Below are 24,740 nucleotides of genomic sequence, written 5' to 3'. Positions count from 1 at the left end.
CTCATTCCAACCCCTCTCCTGCAGGTTAGTTGCCAGCCACTAGATCAGACTGCCCCGTCCAAGCTGACCTTGAATGATTCCTGGGATGGGCCATGAAGACATACAGACAACAGTGAGCAGAGACCCAAGGCTCCACCCCAGCCAGGTTTTCCAGGTAATGCCCAGTAAAGCTTATTGAACCCCATCACACCTTTCTTAAAAGTTGGGCTTAGGAGAGGAAGCATCATGTTGGTACACAACACCACGCCACAATTAGGTGCTCCTATTGCCTAGAAAATGCTGGAGATAAAGAACCAGCAGATAAAGGAGCCCACGGTAATGCAGGATCCTGCTGCACTAATAGATTTCTGTCTCTGGGCCATTTCTACTGTCCAAAAAAAGGTGATAATGATCAAAGCAAAGAATTTAAAGCTTCAGGTTACTGCAAACAGGAGATTCATTTTGCCTGATAATTTTAAACCCCCACACAACCAATGCTCTCATTCCCACTTCCCCCTCAGTTCTTCTTCAGGAAAGGATAAGAAACTTTCCACCAACTTCTCATTCTCTCCTCATTCTGGATGAAATTTTTCTTCATTTTTCCCCTTTCTCCACCCTTTTGCCACCTAAAACATTCTCCATTATGGCTTAAAGGTCATCCGCCAGATACTGTAAACTCAGTTCCTGTGCGAGCAGTGGGATGGCGGGGTCCCACCACCTTCCAGATGTTTCATGAGCATCACCCGAAAGATCCACATGTATCATGCCTGCCCATCACCCAAATCCCTTCAGATGGGCCCCAGCAGGATTAGTGCCCAGTGAGAGGGGTGCACACTCCCTTGAATGGGAACTTGTGACGACTTGGCAATTTCCATCCTGAAGTCAAAAGATAAATCTGTTTTCTTTTGGTGATCTTTTTTTTTGGTCAAAAACAATCAAAAAGAACATCGGTTTTGGCTTCCATAAGATGAAAGTTAAGTTTGGTTGATGAAAAGAGCTTGGTTTAGTGAAGGGGAAAATGTCAAACAAAAAATGGGTAAATGAAAAATTCTCAAAGATGTTATGCAATAAAAAAATATCTCTTAGAGTAAGGTTTTGAAAACCAAATTAGAAAACCAAACACCTCCTTTGTTTCATTATAAAAAAGGGACAAAAAAGGTCTAAAATGGCATAGGCTGGCTGACCTGCCAGGCCCTGAGCCTCCCCTTGCACCTATCACTTCTCAAGGTAACCCGGAGACACCTCACAGCTATGCACCTCAGTGTTATATTGTATAGACTGTAGTACAAAACCTGGGGCCCACTGGAGGAAGCACCCAAGCTGCAGGGATGTCCATGGCACCAGGCTGCAGTTCACAGCCTCTTCTGGTGACACATCTCTGAGAGAAGAAAGACAGTAAAGCCGGGTCAAAAAGAAAAAAAAAAAAAATGAGGAAGAATGAATCGTTTCAGCACAACTATTATTATTTTTTTTCTGTATTTCCCCCCACCCCCTACTGATATGTAAAAAAAATATATATTATATTATATTTTCCTTTTCTTAAATTATTTTTGTCAGCCTCAGTCCCAGCCGAAGTCCTGCCCCGTCATCTGGTAGAACTTCATGTTGAAGGGCCGGTAGAAGTCCCGCAGCCTCTGCACCACCTCCTGGTCGATGTCGGGGTGGGTCCTGCCTTTCGTTTTCCCCAGGCAGTGGGGTTTGCTGCTGCCCTCCGCCTTCTTCAGGCAGGGGAAGCCCTTGGTTTTGTTGAAGTAGAAGTGTTTGTCGGTGATGATCCTCTTGAGGCCCAGAAAGTCCTGGACCCTGCCCAGCTCCCCCGCGGGGTCGCTGATCAGCCTCTCCCCGCTGACGAAGAGGATCTGCCCGATGGGGAAGTAGAGCAGCCAGTTCTCCAGGTGCTTGGCGTAGATGCCGATCTGGATGGCGCTCCACGAGGTGTCGATCAGGCCCGTAGTCCTGTTTTTGAAGGTCAGGCTCTCAAAGGTGGGGATGTCGGGCTTCTTGGAGAGCGTCTGTGTGTAGTCCGAGATGGCTCTGGTCACGGGGTCCCGCACCACCACGATCAGCTTCGTGCCCTTGGCCATGGAGGAGATGCGGGCTGGGGCCTCCTTGGTGACAAAGTAGCTGGGGGTCTTCTCCATGGTGATCTGCCCCTCCAGGGTCCTGGGCATGAGGTCCCTGAGGGGAGAGGGACACGTTAGTGACAAGTATTTTAGAGGTGTCCAAGTACCACAGCCATGATGTCCTCATGCCTCATGACTTCAGCCCAGCTTGCTTTCCCCCAGCATGGATAGTCCGCTCATAGTGCTCCAGCTCAGCAAAGCATCTTAGCACACACCAGAAACGTGCTGTAATCCATTCTGCCTCACAAGGACTTCTTGGGATGCATCTCCCCTCTCCATCCCACCATGAGCAGGTAGTGACAGGACAAGGGGGAAGCCATGGGGCAGCCTGAGCTGATGAGGGGCAGGTTGCCCACAGCAGAGTTAAGGCTGTGGGGGTTTAAGATCCCTTCCAACCCTGCCGTGCTGTGCTTCTGTGACTCTATGCCAAGACACTGGAAGAATAGAGCAAACCTCTACAATCCTGACATCCTATCCCTTTTAATTCCTTCCTGCCTACACTGGGGTTTCCTGCACATTGGCTTAAATTACCCAAAATAACAGTGAATTTCTTGAGTAACAAGACTCTCTTTCTGCAGGGCAAAAGGGATTTTTCAAGGGCCAAGATGTAAGACTCCATCTTTTGGCATTTTCAAGGTGGCAGCAGGCTGATGTCACATAAAAATGTGCAGTGTCAGCCCTTTGACCTCACCGATTTCCTTCCACCCTAAGAAATCCTTCACGCAGGCTGCTGGGAAGCTCTCCTGGTCCAGATGAGGGCTCAGTTCTGGGTCACTTCTGCTCTCGTTGGCTGGGCATTGGGTAAGATATGCTAAAACAGTGCAGGATTTGGAGAATGGATGACCTCTGAGTTAAACAAGGCAAGTCAGAAGAGTGCAGGACACTTGAGCAAATGTTCATCTGCTCCTCCCAGGAGCTCTATTGCACAGAGACATCACATCAGATTCATTAGATTCACACCACCCAGTTATCACCCCAAAACAGGGGTTGCAAAATGCCAGAGGTTCACCATTTGGTTGCATGACCCCATCCAATGCAGCAGATTTTTCCTACCCCAGCAGCCCAAGGGCAACAGGAGATGGATGGGGCTTCACCACCATGCTACCACAGTTCTCATGGCAACTGCAGCCCCGGGACCTGGGACCTGTTTGCCCTGACCCCAGGCACTGACCCGGCTGCGATGCCGCATGGTGATGGACTGCTCTCCGCCACAGCAACATCTGGTGTGCAAAGCTGGGCAATACAACGGCCAAATTAAACCCATCTATCAAGACAGCAACAATGAAAAGCCAACAACAGCTAACAACACCAATAACAACCAAACCCCAGGCTGAGTCGTTACGTTACAAATGAGCCAGCGAGGACTGACCATTCCTAGAGCAATTCCTGCTGTTTCAAATTAAGTTGCATAGAAGCTGAGCAGAGGCATGGTCCTACAGAAGCCACCTCTTTATTGGTGTCTGTTGAGGGTTTCTATGTAGGGGAAACTCCCAGAATTAGGGACATTCAGAAACAAGCTGAGGGGTATGAGAGAGCTGCCAATTGCTAAAGGACAACAAAAAGCAAGGAAGCTGTGCAGGGTCTGGAGCACAAGTCTTATAGGTCTGGCTGAGGGAACTTGGATGGTTCAGTCTGGAGAACAGGAGGCTCAGGGAAGATCTCATTGCTCTTTACATCCCCCTGACTGGAGATGGTAGAGTTGCTGTCCCTGGAGAAGTTCAAGAAAAGGGTAGATAGCACATTCAGTGATGTGATTTAGTGGTATGGTGGTCATGAAATGATGGGTGGACTAGACGTTCTTGGTGGTCTTTCCAACCTTAATGATCCTATGAAGACATGAAACATGGTTCTGAGCACAAAGGTTGAAGGTGTGTTCAAAACCAGCACAAGGGAGACCTCTGCCAAGCAGAGCCACAGTTGTGTGCTGGGATTTACCATCACATGTTGGAAAGCCAAAAGTATAAATGGGTTAGAAACAGCCTGGCCAAATTTCTGGTTGATTAAATCAACTGATGGCACTGGAAGGCAAGAACCCCTGAGTGACTTCAGCCTTGGGTAGTCCCTAACCTTAATCACACCCAACTGGATGTAGATGATGAAAATATCTCTGCACATTGCCTGCTCTCATGCACCCAACGCTGACCACCACCTGAACGGGCTGGACAGCTCTTTGTCTGGACCTGCTGTACCCAGTACACTTATGAGCCACCTTCCTCCTGCAACTGTGCTTGGCCATTGAGCAAGAGCAGCAGCCCGTGCAATGGGAGCAGGCATGCCAACCTCTGTTTGAGTTTGGTAAGTATTGAAATCTGCTGTGTCTTCCCAAGGAGCAGATTAACCCCTTTGGTGTCTGAGCTGCAGCACAAAGGCTTTCTTCAGCTCTCAGGAATGAGCCTGCACCTCGGCTGCCAGCCCGGCGGGCAGGGACATGCCGGGACCCACCGGGAATGTGCTGCCACAGCTTTCAGGAGATTAATTAATTACAAAGGGCATCTTTCATGGACGTAAACAGTTGCTTGGAGGCCTCCCTGGACTAATGGCATCTGTGTTTTATTGCGAAAGAGCCACTTGAAAAGACAAGAACCACAAAAATGTTTTTGGCAAGAGCAGCCACCAGTGGGCCCTGCCAGAATAAATGGATTCTGTTATTTTAATTTTAGTAGAGCTCGGGGCTTTATTTAATTACTTAATAGGAGAGGAAGACTCTCCTCAAAGGGTGCATTTGGGATTTGCGTGCGGACTCGCAGTTGGCCCTTAGCAGGGCTGCACCACGGTCTCAGCCACGCACTGGGTGCTGTGCTGGGTTTAGGGGCAAAATGCACCCCATGGGGTGAGTCCTTCTTGTGGGAACCTCCGTGCTGGGGTCACCCTGGGACGTCCCCATAACTGGCCCCCAGCCTCAGGCGCTCCTGGTGTGGGAATGATCTTTGATGTCGTGTTTGTTATGGCTTTTATGTCTCTTTATTGACTGCACAATGATCCCTTTACAAATCTGAGCAGGGCGTTGGCCTGACCCTGGCCATGGGATCAGAGCCCTTCGAGACAGAACTTGATGGCGTGTCCCTGCGAGAGCAAGGTTCTGGGGAACAAAGCAATGCTTCATGTCCAGGAACCACAGCAATGTATCAGACTCCATCCCTACAAGCTGAGCACCGGGGGGGGGGGGGGTTGTTTGTGCAGGGTTTGCAGCCTGCACGGTGTCACAGCTGCAATAGACAAGTCCTAAGCTGCAGTGTGGGGGCACTGCTGGGAGCATGGAGCTGGGATACCTGGGATACCCAGTCCTTTGCAGCAGCACAGGGAAGGAGGTGGTGGTTATGCCTGGGAGCTATAGGGACACGATGGCTGCTCCGTGCAGGTGATGGGAATGAAGTAGAAATGGGAACCAGGATAACACCAGGTATGACGGTGATGAACACACATATGGAAGCGTCGACAGAAGCACAGAGCCACTGGCTCAGGAGGGTGGGGAGTCAGAGGCACAGTGCATGCAGTGCAGCCCCATGCCCCACAACGCAGCGCATCACTCCCTGCCCTCCGCAGCCCCCACACACATGCCTCTCTCTCCCTCCAACCCCATTTCCCTTCCTCTTCCAAAGCACCTTAAGCATATCTGCAGCAGAAAATGCAAAAAGAAAATAAGCACTGTGATCACATGCAATTCCCTTTCCCTGCTCTTAGGCCCTTGCTCCCAGGAGGGCCATTACAACACGTACAGGAGATTAAAAAGAAAGATGCTCTGGGAAGAGTAAAATGTAACCTGGAGTGTGCACGGATAAATAAATTAAAACCAATGTCTAACGAGAGGGAGCTGTCTTCACATTGGGCCGGGGGTCGGCAGCTCTCAAAGGGCTCTGAAGGCAGCAAAGACACAGCCGAGCTCCCTGAGCATCCTATTCCTTCAGATGTCACATTGGATCAATACATGATGAGATGCCTTCCAGGAATCTGGGAGGACTACCAAAGATTCCCAATAAAACCCATGGGAATGAGGAAGGTGAAAGAGTGGAAAATGCTCAGAGGCACCTACAGGTAAAACAGGACACTGTGCGTATAACTGCTGACATCGGTCTCAAAAGGCCACCGGGCAGGACACAGATTTTTATTCTCCCCAATTTTCTTGAGAGGATATTAAAACGTAAAACCAGTGCCTGACTGTGCTGAGAGGGCAGGAAGCTTTCAGCGTGCCAACAAACCCACAACCTCAGCACTTTCAGGCACTTGGGAAACAACCCTGAAATGTGGAGCTGGGCACAGCATGGGCACCTTCACCCTGCAGCCTGCATACGGAGCTGCAGCAGCATTGCCTCGTGCTGCTCCTGCCCCAAATCCACCCACCCTGTGCCTGCTGACAACGGCAGTGCCTGAGCTCATCGTGCGGCGGATGCCGGCGTTTATTTGAGCAACCCTCAGTATTTATGGATCTCATTACAGCTGCAGCTGGGAGCATCTGTTTCCATGCTGCATCTGTCAGGCAGCATCTTATCAGCGTGGCTGCCGACCCCCTGCTCCTTCCTCTCCCATCCTTTGCAGAGGAGAAATCCGACCTCTTCTGGGCTGTGGGATGGGTAGAACAGCCCCAAGGGATGGCCAAATTTGGCTAAAATCAGCGCTGCTCACTCACATCCCACTCCAGTGCATGGGACCAAAACTGCAGCCCGCTGGGGCACACGGCCAAATCCTCCTCATGCCGCTCATTGCTAATGCCTAGAGGACCAAACACTTAAAAAGAGCCCAGATTGGGACAGCAGCAACGTGGCAGCGGTTGCAAGGTGCATTCATTACTTTACCCAACAGAGAACTGCAGCTCCTGCCGTAGGAAGCTGCACCAAAGCACAAGTTTAGGGGAACTACAGCAGCCTGACACAGCATCCTTAAAATGCAGCAGGAGGAGACACATTGCGTGGCTGCCCCAGCACTCCTCCTGCTGCTTTGGGATGGGCTGGGTAAGAGGAATGCCACTTTTCAGCCACAGGATGTCTAGGGATGCTCTGACTTAAAAGTGCTGCTGTACCAGCACTGCTGCCTGTGCCTAAAGCACTACGACAAGGTGGTGTTTTTTATAAATGCATTAACTACATAATTAATGTATGTATACATAATTTATCTATATCTATATCTATATGATTTTCATTTATTTTATAAAAAGCAATTGCTTTAATTTGTTCCCTTGCTGCGTGCCAAGCACTGCAGGCAGCTCTGTGAGGGTTTGGCCACTTCAGTGCTTCAGAAAATTGCTCCAGAACGCATCTTCCTGCCCCACAGCAGGGACCTGGGCACAGCCTCCATGGGCGATGGCCCAGCCCTGAGCTCAGCACCAGGAAATGCCATTTCCCCTTCAGAGGGGCTGGGAAAGCCATCAAAGCCATGCCACCAGGAGCTTCAGCTGCTGGGTTGACTTCACCACATCTTCCCTTGGCTTTACTGAATCTTCCCTTGGCTTTCCCAGCTTCCTCTGCTGCAGAGGGGCCCTGCAGTGTCTCCTCTTGGCCATGGACACAAGCTTGCTGCTCCTCAACCTCAGTGCTCTTTGCAGGGCACATGAAGGACAAGAAGCAAGCACTTCTGGAGAATGCCTTGCATCAGGCAGCACAGACCCTGTCATTCCCCATCACGTCCAGATCCATCCCATCACCTCTAGCAGTGACCTACAGATGCCTCTACTACTCTGCAACCTACTGATTTCCCCAGGTTTTGCCAAAGGGGGATTTTTCCCACTGAGACCATGAGTGCAGTGGCAGTACCTGGCTGAGAGTGAGTCCCACGAATCCAGCCCTGCCCTAAAGCCACGTGTTTATAGAATTTAGAATAGGATAGGATTGGACAGGACAGAATTAAAGAATCATAGAATCATTAAGGTTGGAAAAGACCACTGAGATCGTCTAGTCTAACCACTGAACGGAATGGAACAGAACAGAGTGGAATGGACTAAGTCTGCTGCAAAGTGTGTGCCTGTTGTGCTGTGGGAAGGGAGCTCACCGCCTTGTCCCATCACGCTTCAGGATGCAGAAGGGTCACAGCCTCTGCATGGACCTCAGCCTGAGCCTCACTCTCCACTCTGATGTTAATAAACTGTTTTGGGACCTGCCTTGCAGTCCTGAACGAAGGTTGCATTTTATGTTCATAGCAAAGCTGTGCCTACAGGAGTTGGTATTTAGGAGCCTAGTACGTAAACAGAGCAGGAGGCAGCATGTGCTCTGAAAGGCTTCTGGAGTAAAAAGACAGAGATGAAAAAAAAAAAAGGCATAAGTGACCCAGTAGCAAAACTAAGTCTGGTACAACAAAACCTCATGACTGCTGTTCTTCCTTGAAGTACTCTGCATGTAAAACCATCCCATCATCCTCCCCACAGCTGCTGCTGGCCCTACCTTACCCCATCTCTGCCCCACGAATCCCAAGGAAGGGTACAGCCATGGCAGGGGGCTGACCCTGGGGCACAAATGAGAAAGACCTCCAGGACAAAGCAGTAAGCAGGTCACTTCTCCTCATAAGGACTGCCAAGAGCATATGCTTCAAGCACATCACCTAAAGAGAGAGGTTAAGGAACTGTTTATTATTGGGAATGTCTCCCTATTTAGGCCTCATTTTTTGATAAATTAGCTTCAGCTTCATTACTCCATGATATATTTCCCTTGACATTTAATTATACTTACCCCAAACACATTAAGCCAATCAGTCTGAACAGCTTCTTATTAATATGCAAATGCCTCCTTTAAAAAAACCTGAGAATCTGTGAAAAATCCCTTCAGCCTCCAATTAGGACCAATGGAGAAGGTGAGGACCCCCTGAAATGCCCTCCTGGTCTGAACACAGGGAGGGGGGGGGCAGACCCAGCAATGGGATGCTGCTGGGTTTTGGGCTGGGAGAAGGAGACAAACTGCTGGCAGAGAGCAGTGTCTGCACAGAGGTGGAGCTCGGGTCCCACAACCTCATGTCTCATCCTTATCCCCATCCTTGGGGACCTCACCTGCGAGCAGCAGAGCAGGCAGAGAAATCTCAGCCCTGCTTTAGCCAAACAAACAGGATCTGGCCTCCCTGCAGCTATGGGCAGACGGGATGTGATTTGCATTGGGCAAATAAACCCAACCACACCGTTAACCATCTGCCCTGGAAGACGTTTGGGTTTTGCTTTCAAGCATCGCTTTCAGCCTCACTGTTCTCAGATCCCTCTGAACACCGTGGGATTTTCTACTCAGAAACCAACGGGGAATAAAGGCATTGAGTCATTCCTGTCAGTAATTGGAGAGAGCCACCAGCCCGGGCACGGCCACCGGGGCAGCTGTTGGCCTCCTGGGGGGGTGCCCATGAATTACACCCACTGCCAAAACTGCTCCCGACCTTGGGGGTTCTCCCTTCACCCCCAAAACCTTCACTTGGCCAAACATGAAGATTTTGCCCAGCTGCTGATGTCCACTGCGTCTTTTCAAGGAAAAGTCACCCGCTGCATCTCGCTTCAGAAACAGCTTGGAGCTTTTATAAAACACCATTTGCTATGTTGTTTTTTTTCCTCTATTCCCCACAGTTAGACATTAAAATCGGAACTACACTGCAATCAGTACACTACATAAATAGTCCAATTTTGTAAAACAGCTCTCATGAGCCATAAAGAAACCCAATTTGCTACTGCTATCATAAAAATATCTCTCTTAGTGTGTAAATCAAACCAAAGGGAACAGATAGCAAAAAAATAAACTCAACCCTGCTGCTCTGTGCCTGAGAGCTCAGGCAGCCGCCCCGGGGAAGGGCTCTCCTGCCCTGGGTAAACACATGTGAGAGCAAATCTGCTACAGACTGCAGCCACCACTTTGTTTTCGGAAGGTCCCAGTTTATCCTTCAGCAGAAGAGGGAGGGCTGGGGAGAGGCTGTCGAGAAACACAATCCTTTCCTGTATAAACAGCATCGTCTGCGCTGATTTGAAGAGCATCGTATGGCATATATTTCATGTGTGTGTATACAGAGGGAGAGGAGGAGAGATTTTTCAAGCCAGAGAAAGATGTAAAGCGATCTTATATCATCCAACCCCAACATCTCGCTCGGACTTCTGGCAGCTCTCCCCACAGCCCCTTCCCCCCGGCCGCCGGCTGCAGCCTCCCCCATTATTTTTCACAAAGGCATATAAATCACTGTGGAAACTCTTATTATCTTATTTTCCCTCTGCTTCCCTCTTGTCTGTTTTGAGAAAAATTAATGCATTTGTCTCCAGAAAAATGTGCAGTCTCTATAATTCAGTTTTAAAACAAGCACAACTAGCAAATGGATAGACCTCGGTTAGGAGACTCATTTTTCACACGAGTAATTGAACCCTTCCCTTCAATTTTTCCTTTGGGTGTTAAAGACAACTGATGCCTTCCTGGAATTTGCTGAGGTCTAAAAAAGATGGAAGGACAGACAGACGGACAGAAAAAGGAGAGGAGAGAGAGAAAGGAAAAAAGCAGGAAGAGAAAAAAGAAAAAAAAAAAGAGAAAAGGAAGGGAACAATGAGAATGATGAGAAGAGGAAAGAAGATGAAAGGAGTGGGAAAGAGAGGAAAGCCTGAAGCATGTCTCAAAGCTACGGTAGTCTCTTCAAAGGAGGCTTTGGGGTACAGCTCAGCTGGGGTCTTCCTAAAGCTCTTGGTGCCTTGGCTTTGGAGGCGTGCATCCCACAAGCATACCACAGCCCCTGCCTTATCCAGTGCATCCCCGTCTGTTGCTTCCAAAACTGGGGATGAAGAGTTTTTCCAAACCAAAATCACAGCCAGCCTGGAAGGAACCCACACCCCTGTGCCGTGGGACTGCTGCTCAGAGCCGTGCTCAGAGCAGTGGAGGCACACCAGCTCCCAAAGCACGCACTGCACAGCCCCACATTACACCCCAATCCCTGACCAGCTCTAGCAGTGACACTGAGGACACAGGATAATTCCAGCAAAGCCACAATCAAGCAGCCACTCAGGCTGGCAAAGTCCATTGTTCTTCTGTCTTTCGCTATATTACCTCTGTCCCCCGGGAGTGGCATTATTGCATCCAACGTATAATATGATTTGCTTGTTTTCCATGCCTGGCCCATTCTTCTTTGGAGCAAACATGTTTTAGATGTGCACAATCACAGCAATGCACACATTCTTCATGGGAAAAGGGTGAACGGGAAAACATCACCACACGTTGCAGGCTGCACGTGGAAATCAGCCTGCGGAGCTGGCACAGTGATGCTGGGGGATCCGAGGGTCTGCAGAGCATCCCAGGGAATCCCATGGGAGGAGAGGAGTTGGGTCTGGAAAATGAGGGGATGGGGAAAGCCACTGAATGGAAATAATTTGGGAAGAAAAGGAGCGTTCTCCATCCTCCTTCCCTCTGGAGAAATCCCTGCATGCCTGAGATCAAAACTCAGCACCCGCTGAGTGCCTGAACTGATCTGGCTGAGGCTGAGAAGTATTGATAATACTCCAAACAGAAAGAGCCTGAAAGCCCCTGTGGGGTCACAGCAGGAGCACTGGCTGTCCCGTGAGCAGGACAAGGGCTTTCTCGTGCTGCAGAGACTCTGCAGGAACAAGTGCCCACTTGCATGGCAACAGGAGCAGAGTATCTTGCAGTGAGCCGCACTCTCCTGGAGGTAAAAGCATCCTCTGAGATGCTGTGCTGGAGTCCTGTATGATTTGATAGAGATTTTTAATTTTTGGAGAATAGTGTGATGTGTTCTTCCCTGCTGGAGAAGTACACTTGTGTGTGTGTACACAGCAATGGAGGACTTCAGGACAGCCAGACCTGCACTTCAGAGAACAGAGGTTGTTTCTTAAATTATGCTGAGAAGTGACTTCTTTATATATCACCACACATCTCCTCCTGCTGCAAGGCCAAAAAAATCCTTTATCTGTATTATAAAATAGAAGGACTGACCTCAGGCTATGATCTAAAATATATGGAGTCACACAAGTTTACCCTCGCAGTCATTCTTCATCCTTCCTGTGCCAATTCTTTGTCCTTTTGCTAAATGAAACTTTAATGGTGAGGAAAGGGCTGCCTACTTTCATTCCTGGAGCAAAGCAGTCAAGTGCAAAGAGGGCAAAAGTCTGCAGAAAACAGAAAGCTTAAAAAGATTCCTCATAGCCTCATTTGCAAATTCTGGGTGAAGCAGAGGCCAGGGCTGAAGAAGATGCAGAGTAATCTCACCCGGCCTCCTCCAGCCCTGCTGTCTATTGAGGCATTTTAGCCACAGCTCAAAAGGTCGTGCATTAAGAGCTCTTTTCTATGCTCAGCTATTCCACCTCCTCCCAGGGAATACATCACTGTCTCGCCCGGTATCAAACAGAGTCATCTTACATATTTCAGGAATTCTCACTTGATTGCAGATCTAAATTTCATGAGCACATTGTGCAGCAAGCAGGGGAGAGGCAGAGGTGGGGCCGGATGCTCCCCCCATGCCTACCTTCACATCTTGCATGGGGATGCAGTCACCTGGGCATCAGTGCGACAGAAGAGAGGAAGAGGGAGAGGGAGAAGTTGCCAAAATATGAATGGATGAAAATAAAACCAGTGAGTGACCTGAGGGTTCATGAGTAAACATGAGTCATTGGGATCCAGGCCAATAAACCTCATCTTCCCCACTTGGCACCAAACTGAAAGGGACCAGGGCTCCTTCCCAGCAGGACCTTGGGCTCCCACCAGTGAGATGTCAGCTCTCCGAAGCCACTTTGGAAAGCCAGGACCCCTGGAGCTGAAGATTCTAAAGTGTGATCAAAGAGATGGGCAGAGATAGCAAGGAGGATTAATGCCTTTTGCAAAAGCTTCTTAGTGATCCCGGTGGGGCTTTTTTCAAAGGGGGCTAAGAGAGATAGGCACTTAAATCTCACTCAGATCCCTTATTTAGTCTGCAAATCCCACGCTGAGGCAGAGCAGCAGTGTGACCCCAAAGCACTTTCCAATCTGGAAGCTGAACTGATTGTGGCTGGGTTGGAGCTGCTCATCCTGAGTGGCAGCTTTGGGTGGAAAACATGGAGGGTCTGATGTATGGAAACAGATAAATGTGGGACCAACAATGCACTAAGAATGTCTCTAAGAAAGCTGCAATAACTGCTTATTTCGTGGGTTTGGTCATTGTTCATTGCTCATGTCTCCCCCTGTTCCCTTTTCTCCATCACCAGCCCTTTGCTGTAAAAAAGTGTATCAAGAAGACCTGGGGGTTTTGTTCCCCAGATCTTCCCCAGATGTTCTGTTCCCCAGTGTAACTCATTCCCTTTACCAATGTAGGAAGGGAAAGCAGCACAAGAGAGCTGGAAAAAAAAAGGTGCAAAAAAAAAACCCAAACAAAGAACCTCTTCTCATGCAAATGTTCCTTGTGACAGTAATAACACTAATAAAAAGAAAAGCTGCACACCATGGGCTGGTCACAGGGGATGCTCTGTAAGCATCACTGCAGCTCCCCTGTTAGCATCACAGACATGGGGCCCATCACTTGCCCAGCACAAGGCAAGTGGCTCCTGACCCACTGAGGGACAAGGGAGCATGTGACGTGCTATTGTCCCTAATTTGATTAATGAAGCGATCACACTAACGGGGCATTCCACACACACCCAGCACCTTGTTATGAGCCCACGCCAGGAAATTCCCATCAGAGCATTAATTCCCCAGTACTTGCCTTTCCCAACCTTGTCAGGTAATTGTTTATGAAAAGATGAATGTATACAATAATTCTGGGTGAAAGGAGCTGATGTATGTGGTGTTAATGAATGAAATAATCAGTTTGGTAATAACTGGCATGTGTATTTGTCAAAAGGGAGCCAGCAGGACATTAGCATTCTGCAGCCACCGAACCTTTATCTCCTGGGCTTGTGTTTGACAACCGCCCCCAGATAGTCCATGAATAAAATACAGAGTAGTACCCAGACATAATTAAACTGCCAATGTGGATGTACCTAAATGAACTTGATATCTTAATGACACTGGATAGCACATGGGTAATGAAGGCGATGTGAGGAGGCTGCACAGACTGAACACAGCCGCCCCGGTGCTCATTGACATGCATGGGGACCCAACTGCACCCAACCACACTGCAGCGTTGGATCCTTCACAGGCCTCTGATGGGCTGTTGTGCAGCATGGATGTGGTTTTTTAGGAGCTGATTGAAATAGCAGACGTCCCTCACTTCTTTTTCCTTCCAGCATGGAAACTGTCACAGAAAAGCCTGAGAACAGGCTGCTCAAAGAATGGGGACACATCCCCAAGTAGCTCAGCTGCTCACATAGAGCCACAACCCATCCTCATCCACATCAGCTGCCAATGGCAAGCCAGATACATCCACTCCCAGCACACATGGAGTGTGTTTCTGCACCTGGAGGCTGCCGGGCACCTTACAGCAGGCACACCCTTCTGTCCCATCCCATCCCATCCCACCCCATCCCATCCCACCCCATCCCATCCCATCCCATCCCATCCCATCCCATCCCATCCCATCCCATCCCATCCCATCCCATCCTACCTCAGTGCACCTCATCCCACTGCATCCCATCATCACATTGCATTCCACCCTACCCCATCCCAGACAAGCTGCCCTGGAACCCCAGCACCGCACACTGTGGGTGTCCATCCCACAAAAGCAGGGTTCAGCCTTCAGGGAAGCACTGTGCTGAGTTCACTCTCAATGCTGCTCTGAAGGTAATTGCCACTTGTTGCTCTAATGGTTCCCATTTTAGCAGCAAATGAGTGACGTACAGTAAGTATCAGTTCTATTAAAGAAATCATAATGGGAAATTAGAGCACACGCTATGGGGAAGGAGCACTGCCCTGGCTAGGTGGGATGCAGCCACGCTGACAGCTGACAGCAGCACTGCCCCTGCCTGCTGCTGCTGCTGCAACTCCCATTTATTTGCACACAGTGAGCTCAGTGCGCAGGAGAGCAGCATGTGCTCGGCTTGGACTGCCACAACTGAGTTGACTGGGAGGCTCAGACACTGCATGGGAACAGACCCTGTCTCCATCTACAAGGAGATGAGGATACAAGGAAACATCCCACAATGAGAACAAAAAAAGTACAAGTTTGGGAGACAACATTTAGAAATTAAAAGTGGCAAAACACCCTGGACGGTGACAGGTAAAGTAAATTCAGGGAGCAACCTGCTGGAGTTAGCTCAAGAAACAGCATCTACCACTAAGAAGACAGCAGAGGTAGCAAACGAGCTCTGGGTCCCCACCTTCACCCCACTGCACCGTGCCTGCTTACCCCTGCTGAATGCTTTGCTCTGGCTGCCAGTTATTAAACCATTGCTTTCTTCCAGGGAAAGAAAGGCACAGTGAAAGGCATCCCCATGGTGCACCCTCATTAGACAGTAATGGTGATTTCATTAGATTAAATAACTCCGATGATCCCCAGAGACCAACTGCACTTTAAACATAGAGCTGTGGAGTTAGAATTACTGTTATTTAACATCGATTAGATTACAAGGCAAATCCAATTTTTCCCCTAAACATATGATGGCCACGATTTGCTGAGCAGGAGATGCTAAGGACAGCGTTCCTGGAAACCTGCTCTGGGGGGCCAGAGCTGTAGGACTGGGAAGGACTTGCTTGTGGGAAAGCACTGATGCTGCAGTGTGAGGATGATGGGGGTCAGCTACAGTGGGATAATCTGCAAAACTCACTGGTCTGATATATACATTCCTGGGGGAGTAAGGTAAAGGGAAGGCTCCTGGATGAGCTGGCTCCTGGAATGCAGGGTGACCATAAAGGTGGGTGACCTGGAGCAGAGCAGGACACACCAGGGCACCCAGAGTTCAGCTTGCACTCCCAGGGATGGTGGGGAAGAGAAAGACCCACGCTCTCACACATGGCAGAACTCGCATCGAGTCCATCAGCTCTGTGCAGCAGGATGATCGGTGCTTCAGATCCCAAGCACGGGTTCCAAGGTGAATCGGGATGGAGAGGAAAAAGGAACCTGAGCTGAGGTGTGACATAGTGGCCTCTCTCACTTCCCCCTGCAGTCTCATATTAATACCCAATGGGAGAGGCATACTCAAATCAGAGGAAACCCAACTCTGCCGTGATGCTATGGGGTATCTCTCTGCAGGACCCCACTGCTCAGGACTTCCAGGACAGGGTGGTCCTCACTCCTTACACACCTCCACCCCTTACAGCCAGCTGTCAGATGGGGAAGACTCCCAGCCAAATTCCTGCAAGAGGGCTCACAGGGTTTATATTACACCTCGAGCTAGAGGGAAAAGCATGGCTCCATAAGGTAAGAAATGGTGGCCCTAAACATGCTGCTGTGAGCTGTAGGGCAAGGCAGGCAAGCAGCCCACAGTCTGCTGACCTCTTGGGGTGTCCATACAACTCCTCAGTGCAATTTGTCCCTGAACATCCTTGTGGTAGCCAGGAAAGCCTGCAGAATCCTAAGGCATTGGCCAGCTGTGGGTCTGCAGTGCTGCTGGCTGGGGCCAGCACAGCTGAGCAGAGGGTGATGGCTGCTTCATGGCACTGACACTGCCAGAGCCCCTGGGATCATCAGGGTGCACAGATGGGAGCCAGAAACATGGACAGATCCAGGCACCAGCTGCAAGCTGGCGGGTCACTGTCACCCGGCCAGACACCCCATTTGTAATCAGGAAGCGATAAGCAGATGAACCCTGTGAAATCTGCACCCAAACACTTTGCTCACAGGGGGCTCGCACAGGGCTCCTGCTTGTGTCCCACCCCCATGCTGACCCCACGGTGCTGGAGGCAGACAAACTCAATTAATTGCCACGCTTTGCATCTGGGTCTAGCCAGGAAGCCCTTCCCCCACTTCTGGCCCCACCAGAAGCTTCCAGGTGTGCACATCCCACTAAATCCCTCCTCTCTGTGCCCCTTCTTGTGGATTCACCACTCTGGAAAGCACAGGAGGCACAGCAGCTCTAACAAAGTCCTTTGTGGTTGAGCACAGCAGCACAGCCCCATTTTACAGACGGGGAAACTGAGGCACAGCCCGGGCCTGGCCTTGGCTCACCATCACTCAGCCAGGCTCAGGGAGCTTCTCAAAGCCTGTGGAGGTACAACACAGGGACCACCTCTCACTAACCCGCTGCCACAGGGGTCAGGACACAGCTTCCTCAGTTGTTTTACTCTGAGCTGGGACGTGGGATTTCTCTCCCCAAAAGGACTTCCATACTGCTCAGGTCCAGCAGGACAAACACATTCCAACAACAGCAAAAGATGCTGGTATATGGTGTTACAATAAAAAATGTGACAGTGAAATTGAATGCTACTGACAAAATGCAACATTTTAGAGCCCAAAAATGCTCGTGTGAAAATGCATACATATCGATCACCAGATAAACACAGAAATCAGAAACAATTGGTTTTGATATTTTCCCATAAATGGCAACCCCAGCAAGCACGGGCTCCGGGAGGGTGCGTCACAACAAATCACCCTGACTTTCTAACATTTTCAGCAGAAAAATGTCTTGCTAGAGGAAAAAAGTGATAAGGAAAATCGAGCGGCTTCAGACAGTACAGCAGCAATTGGAGCTGAAGGTGTTGGGGGCTGTTCCTGGCTCCCAGCCACTGCCCAGGGCAGGGGATGCTGCTTCACACCCAGGCTCAGTGAGAGGCCAAAGTGGGGATCCGTCAGTCTCCACAACTGATGGTGTTGCAACTGAAAAAGCAAGTTATGCAGCACTTCCAGGAAGCAAGGATGGGCCGGCCATGCCCAAAGGGAGCTGGGGATTTCTGAGAAACACCTCCCTGCAGAATTTGTGATCCACGTCCTGCTGGCAGACCCACCGCCACGTGTTTAACCCCAAGCCATGAAAACCCACGTGTGCCAGGCTGTGCAGAGACAGCAGGGTGGCCCCAGCACTCCTAGACCCAGCCTGAACAGCCCCACTGCCCTAACAGGGCTCTGCAATGGGGGAATGCCCACAGCAACCCACTCCAGGAACATAACCTTAACTACAACCTAATCCACTTCCTTTCCCCTAATACCTGCACGTAATGAATTTGCAAAGATTTATGGCCACAACAACAGCCCCTGCTCCCCCTTGCCAACCTCTTCTGTTTCACTGCGAAGGCAGTTTGGGTTACCTTGATGCTCTCCAGGGGAAAAGCACAATTAGCAGCTCAGGAGTTTTAATGCAGACGTCAGGGAGGGTGCACAGAGGGGGCGAGTCTCCGATTTGCTGCTTACTTGTTCGTTGCTCTGAGCTCTTTGGAAAGAAACCAGCTCCCCTCCCCCTCCCCAGACCCAACTGCTCTTATTAGAGACTTCAAAAGGTCGGGGTGAAACCCAAGCTCAGCTGTGGGTATAGTGTAGGGATGGGGCAGCCCCAAAGATTGGGCAGAATTACTGGCAGGAGCTCCCGCAGGAGGGAGGGCTGCTAGGATGTGCAGGATCCGACCTCAGAGGAGGACTTGAAATTTATAAGCGGGGTGAATTTGCTGCTTCTCTCAAGAAGCATCGCAATTTTTGCCATAAATGGGCTCTGGCCCCAGCTAGCTGGAGCCTCGCACTGCTTTTCACGAGATGTGGCTCTATGAATTTAACTGACAAAATCTTGGACGGCTGGGGCCATATTTTCCAGCTTGCTCAGCACCAGCAGGCAGGGTCAGGACAGAGCCTGCTGTGAGCCCCTGGGGCACGGACAGAGAGATGGGGGCACAAGGGTGGCACCGACCCGCCCGCAGCCTCCTGCGCCCAGGCACTAGGGTGAGAAGCTGAGCTGAAAAGAAGGATGGGCCCCACAGACTTCTGAATCTCTGAACATGCACAGCTGAGAGAATGAGTCCAATAAATCACTGACGACTTGTTTGGATGCTTTCTGACGGGCACGGGATTGACTTCTCCCTGTATCCCAATAGGGGAGCTCACCCCACCATCCCCAACTGGCACTGGGTATGTACCACTGACCAAAACGAGAAGTGACACATAGGGATGCAAAACGTTCAAAAGTGCCACCACTAATATTAAACATTTTGGGGTTTATTTTAAGGAATGAGAGCCCCAACCCCAGCTCTTTGCGCTTGGGTTTGCTGGGGTGCTGTGTCCAGACGGTGCCACCATCTGATGGTGCCATCAGGCATGTACACTAGATGGCACTCTGCCTTGCTGCGAGGTGACGGAGCCGAGGCTGTCCCAGGCAACTGCGACAGGGAAAGGTCCGTCTGTATCTGCCTTCCTGGTGTTCTCATTGCCTTAGAATCACACAACTGTTTTTGTAGGAAAAGACTTTCAAGATCACGAAGTACAACCATTAACCCAAGCTGCCGCGTCCCATCGCTGAACCACATCCCTTAGCAACACATCCAGGTGTCTCAAACACTGGGCACTGACATCGCTCCTGCTTTTACACATGGGCAAACAGAGATCCTTCTTGGGTCTCACAAGCTGTAGGGAGCAACCTCCCAACTACTTTAAGTCTTCACCAACGTGCCCTACAGTGTCCAAGCCCAGATTCCCTGCAAAGGCACTGCTGAGCATCAGAACCAGTCAGTTCCCATCCTGTAACAACTCCTTGCCCGGGAGACCAACACTATCTTTGAGCCTATCCCAGCCAGACTCCACCTGCTGTTGACAGAGAATTATCTGTGCTTTGGGGCCAAGACCATCTTTTGTTCCTTTTCTTTTCTTTTTTTTTTATTCAGCACCTGGCACAATGAACTCAGTGCAAAACGCTATCTGATTACACAGCTAATAAATAAACAAGGACCTTGATCCTCTTCTTCAGCACGGGTTTGTCCAAGGCTGCATGCTCCAGGAAAACTGCTGCAGGCTGCACTTGATGCTATTTGCAATTCAGATGTGTTTGGGAGACTCGGTGTTCTCAGGACAAGGAGCAGGCGTTGCTAAACCAGAACTTCTCACACACATAGCAGGGAGTGGAAAACCAAAACTAGCACGAACTTGATGTCCAACAACACAAGCTACGATCTGGTAGGGCACGCTGTGAACACACAGCCTTGGTGTTGTTGCAGATACTGCAAGGACAGGTGATAAGATCACACAGCTCCAAGGCAGCTATTGCTACAGCCAACTCCCTCCTACAGAGAGGTTTGCACCAAGGTCTCTCCTCCCGATGTCTGCCCCAGTGTTCATTGTACTCACACCCCAAAACCTCTCCTGCCACCATCCGTGCCCTCCTGTCCCCCTGCTCACTGCCAGGGTCACAAAGCACTCCCACATGGTGCTGCTGAATCACACGGACCACAAAGCCCAGAGCTCTGTGCCACCGCTGCAGGAGTGGGGCACCCCCTCCATCCCCAGGGCTCTCATTTTGCTGTGATTTGAGGGTGGAAAATGGCACAAGAAGGTGGGATGCAGCTGTGGGCAGCTGCTCTGAGCACATACCAGTTCTCCCCCCCAGACCAAACCATTTCCTCTACCCCAAGACATCCTCTGCTCCCTTTGACTCACAGACCCACAAGCATCACTGGTTGTCTGGACTTAAAAAATAAAAAAAAAAAAAGGAAAAATAAAGAAAGCTTTGTAGAGAAATCTCAAGAGGTCATTAATTATGAGAAGGAGAACTCCCCAGATCTGGGAGCACTGGGGAGGAGTGATACTTACACTCCCAACCTGACGGGGTAACTTTGAAGCATCTTTCATCCTCCCCTGGATCGGGTGTAATCTAATGACATTAGCTTGGCTTCGCTCTAGTGGAATTGGCATCGGTGCTACAGAGGCAGGGAGATTAAAACATATGAAATAAATGTTCCTGAGGTGACTGACAGCCTAATGACATTCCAACAGGCAGCTCAATCAGCGCCAGGCTAACAAAGGATCAGAGGGAACCAGACAGACTTGCAATATCACCCACAAACACAGATATTTTTTTATTCAGGCTTTTTTTTTTCCCCTTGACTGCATTAGCCCCTATTCCTGAGCTGTCCCCGGGCTGTGTACGGCCGTGCTCCGGGTGGGGGTTGCAGTTGAACACTATTAAAACACATGCTCACCTGCTATTGAACTCTGAGAGCTCAATAGCCTTGTTCAGGGCTGATTTCTGTGCTGGGAAGTCAATGAGAGCTTTGTGGGCTGCCCTCTCCCTCTCTTTGTCCCTGTACAAACAGGGGACACGTGAACCCAAAACGGAGAGAGCTACCGTCAGCACACATCTTCCCTCCGTGTCCAACGCACACAATGAGCTCAGAGGTGTCCCACTTCCCAAACAAAAGCAGTCAGATTGATTTTAAAAAACTGTAGGACAGCCACCTTCCTGCCCAGACACAATGCTGGCTGCCAGGCAAGCCATTACTGCGCTCAATGTAACGGGCAGCGCTTCCCATCACTTGTGTGCACTGTACAGCACCCCAGGACCATCCTGACCCACTGCCATGCATGCACCCCAAATCACAAGCAGCAAGCAGCAGGCACTGGAGGTGCTCTTTTGTTTCCAGGAGGAGAAACACAGTCCTCTCACACCTGAGGTCCCGTCTGTAGATGGGATCCTGGTGACATCCCACCGCTGTGCTTCCCAGGGCATCCGAGCCCAGCGTGCCCTCAGTGCCACCAGGACCCACAGCCCCAGGAACAGTTCTCTCGTTGCAAACCTTTGTCCATGCAAACTGCCATGAGCTTAGTGCTCCCTGCAGTGGGTGCTGGCCGGGCAGGCTTCCTGCGGGCGCTGAAAGCCAACCCCACTGTTTATGCCTTGTAATGATGCTGTTTAGTCTGATGGCCGGGAAACAGAAACGCACGTGAAACCTAAGACTCTGATGGCAAAGATAAGAAACGAGGACCCCTGGCAAACATCTGGCCGTTTCCCCAGCACTGAACCCTCATCAAAGGTTACAACAAACCCTCGGAGAGAGACAGATTGTGTAAAGTGAGCATTTACAACGGGAGGATAACGGGTTACCGGTGGGCTGACACCGCGCTCCGCCATCACAACGGGACCGGGTGCATTAGGAGAGATTACTCACACGAGCAAAGCTAGCAAGATTAGGTCTCAGAGGAATAATCCCATACAAAGCATTCACTGTACCTCAGCCTCCATAGGGCTAATAAAAATAAATAAATAAATGGTGAAATTCAGTACATCAAATACCAGAACAAACAAACTGCAGCAATTAATGGGAGCGCTCGTGTACCCGGCGCTCGCACGTAATGATTACACCAACAGCCTGCAGGGCAGCACCTCCAACGAGCACGAGCAGCCAGATCAGCCCCAAACCTCTGGAAAATGAAATCCCCTGCGCGGAGGGCTGTGCTGTGTGCTCAGTGCCAGTGGCTCCTCCTCTGTCTGGGTCTGCACTCCTCACCCAGGCTTCATTTCAAAGCAAGCAGGGCTAGCCCGCTGCTGTCTGCTCCCCAGCACTTCGAGAGCATCTCTGATAAATGAGCTTTTCTGCATATCCCCATAAATTTCAGTAGATGCCATCCCAAAGCCACGTGTTTATTTCTCAAAGTCAAGCCTTGATTAAACTCCTTGAGGTTTGCAGATTCCTCTTTAATGCTTCCTTTCTGATACGGGGTCGGCATGTGGAAATTGGATAAGCGTGCACTAAAAATACAATTCTGTAGACAGCTTCAGCCCACACGAAAGGAAATCTTTCTTCTCAGAGAACCCACACCCTGCTGCAGGCAGCAGCCCGGCGTGCTCCTGACACCAGCAGACACGCAGGGAAGCTCATCACTTCCACGTGTTAAGACTTTACATCACCACTGGACTGTCGGTACTCTCCTACTCCACATTTCAAGGCTGTCACCACGAGCTGAGCCCAAATCACCCTTTTTCTCTACTCATATCGGGGCTTTGCTTGCACATAAAAGAAGCCCCGGGGCTGCTCCAAATCCTCTTCTTTTTGCTTGCTTATTCACAAAAGCCACAAACATGCAATGCAAAGGAGCTGTTTCTCCCCCACCCCAACCAATGTTTTCCATAGGAACCTCTGGCAGATGCTCCTCTGCGAACTTTGAAACACATGAGGAAAGCATCTGAACAGCAACAATGCCCCTCGGCTGTAACGTTCCCTTTTTTCTCAAGGGGACCCCTTCTCTTTGGTTGAATGAAACCCTAACGCATTGAAATAAGAACCCCATCCACCTTACTGTCTGTTTTTGAGGCAGGTGAGCGCGTGGGTCGCCCTGGAAGTGACAGTTCGGGTTACTCATCGCAGGACTGCTGCAACATTTGCATGGGAAATGCGTGCTTTCTGCACGCTGAGGGCAGGAAAGCCGCTTTCAGGGGCTGCGATGGGCTGGGAGTCAGAGGAGCGGTGTGGGACTCGGCTCCCACCCCGCATCCCCACACAGCTCCGGGACACGGAGCTCACCGCGCTGGCATCCCCCGGAGCATCCCGCAGCCCGGGCCCACAGTCGGGGGAGATCTGAGGGTCAGGGAAAGGGCTGGAGGAGAGGGTCTGGGAGCGGCAGGGAAGGGGAAAGTGGTGGAGAGCCGCGGGCTGGAGGATGCGGGGAGCGAGAGGAGCGCCGGGGATGAGGATCGGGGAACGGGGCTGAGGTTCTGCGGCCAGCGGGGGGCACTGCCGGCTCGGGTACAGCACGGCCCCGCCGCGCCGCCGCCCGCCCCCCCGCCCCGTACCTGTACCAGGCGAGGCCCCGCTCGTAGTTGCGGTCGAAGAAGTGGGGCTCGGCGCCGACGGCGCGCACGTCGGGGTGCACCCGCAGGAACTCCAGCAGCGCCCGCGTGCCGCCCTTCTTCACGCCGATGATGATGGCTTGCGGCAGCCGCTTGCTGCCCTCTCCCAGCAGCAGTGTCAGGGTGCCGGCCGTGCCCGCCGCGCTGCCCCCGCCTCCTCCTCCTCCTCCTCCTCCTCCCGAACCTCCGGCCCGGCTCCCGCCGTCCCCGGCCGGCATCTCCAGGCCCGGAGCCGCCTCCTGCCGCCGCCGCCGCTGCTTGAGCCGCTGCAGGAGCCGCTTCCTCCGCGCCGCCGCCGCCTGCCAGGGGGGCAACTCGGCCGAGCCCCCCAGGTACCCCCCGCCGCCGCCCTCCTCCTCCTCCGAGGCGGCGCCGGCGGCGATGATGGGTCCGGGTAAGGTCTGGCAGCGGTCGGCCAGGCAGTAAAAGACGTAGAGAGACATGAGCAGGGAGCAGAGCATCACCAGGAACTTCTTGAAGATGCTGCGGGGCAGCGGCTCGGCGGCGGGGGCGGCAGCCGCGCTCACGGCCATGCTACCCCGAGGCGGCGGCCGGGCGCCCTGGCCATGCTCCGCCGCCGCCCCGCAGCGCTCAGAGGCGGCGGAGGAGAAGGAGAGGGACCGCGCTCCGCCGCATCCCCGCCGCCCCCAGGACCTCGCCGCGGCGGAGCTTCAAGGGGGCATCCCCTCGGCGGAACCGCCGCCCTCGGGGCCGGGTGGGGAAGCGCTGCCGGGAGCCGCCGGAGCTGGAGGAGGAGGAGGAGGAGGAGGAGGAGGTGGAAGGGGTGAGGGGGGGAATTGGGGTGGGGGGGTGGGGGGGGGGTTCGGCGCGGGGCTCCCACGTGCGGCGGCCGCAGCGGCAAAGTTCGCCCGAACCACCGGCGGGAGCGGGGCGGGGCGGGGACGAACGGCAGCCAATGGCGGGGAGGGGGCGGCACCGCCCGTCCCGGCGGGAGGGGGCTGCGGGGAGCGGCCCCGGGAGTGCCCCGTCTCTCCCGGCCCCATCGTCAGCACGATGCTCACGCGGTGAGCCCGGAGGGCTCCTGTTGGGGGGTGTCCGCTCCCCCCCCCGAGGTGTCCGTCATCAGTTCGGCGTCCGGG

The 24,740-nt window shown here is 51.7% G+C and overlaps 1 protein-coding gene across 1 annotated transcript; it reads right to left on the bottom strand.

The window, feature by feature from the left end:
• Positions 1–1,429: 1,429 nt before the first annotated feature.
• Positions 1,430–24,278, bottom strand: HS3ST3A1 (heparan sulfate-glucosamine 3-sulfotransferase 3A1). The gene is made up of 2 exons (XM_065735133.1): positions 23,584–24,278; positions 1,430–2,157 (listed from the first exon to the last, which is right to left on the bottom strand). Exons 1-2 carry the CDS (start codon positions 24,171–24,173, stop codon positions 1,539–1,541), a joined length of 1,209 nt encoding a protein of 402 aa, XP_065591205.1. The 5' UTR covers positions 24,174–24,278; the 3' UTR covers positions 1,430–1,538.
• Between the last annotated feature and the right edge of the window lie 462 nt (positions 24,279–24,740).

The sequence above is a fragment of the Cyrtonyx montezumae genome, unplaced genomic scaffold, assembly GCF_038088225.1.
Source record: "Cyrtonyx montezumae isolate F1298 unplaced genomic scaffold, pur_monq_1.0 scaffold_19, whole genome shotgun sequence".
Taxonomy (NCBI): Eukaryota; Metazoa; Chordata; class Aves; order Galliformes; family Odontophoridae; genus Cyrtonyx; species Cyrtonyx montezumae.
This window is presented reverse-complemented; position numbering and strand designations above follow the sequence as displayed.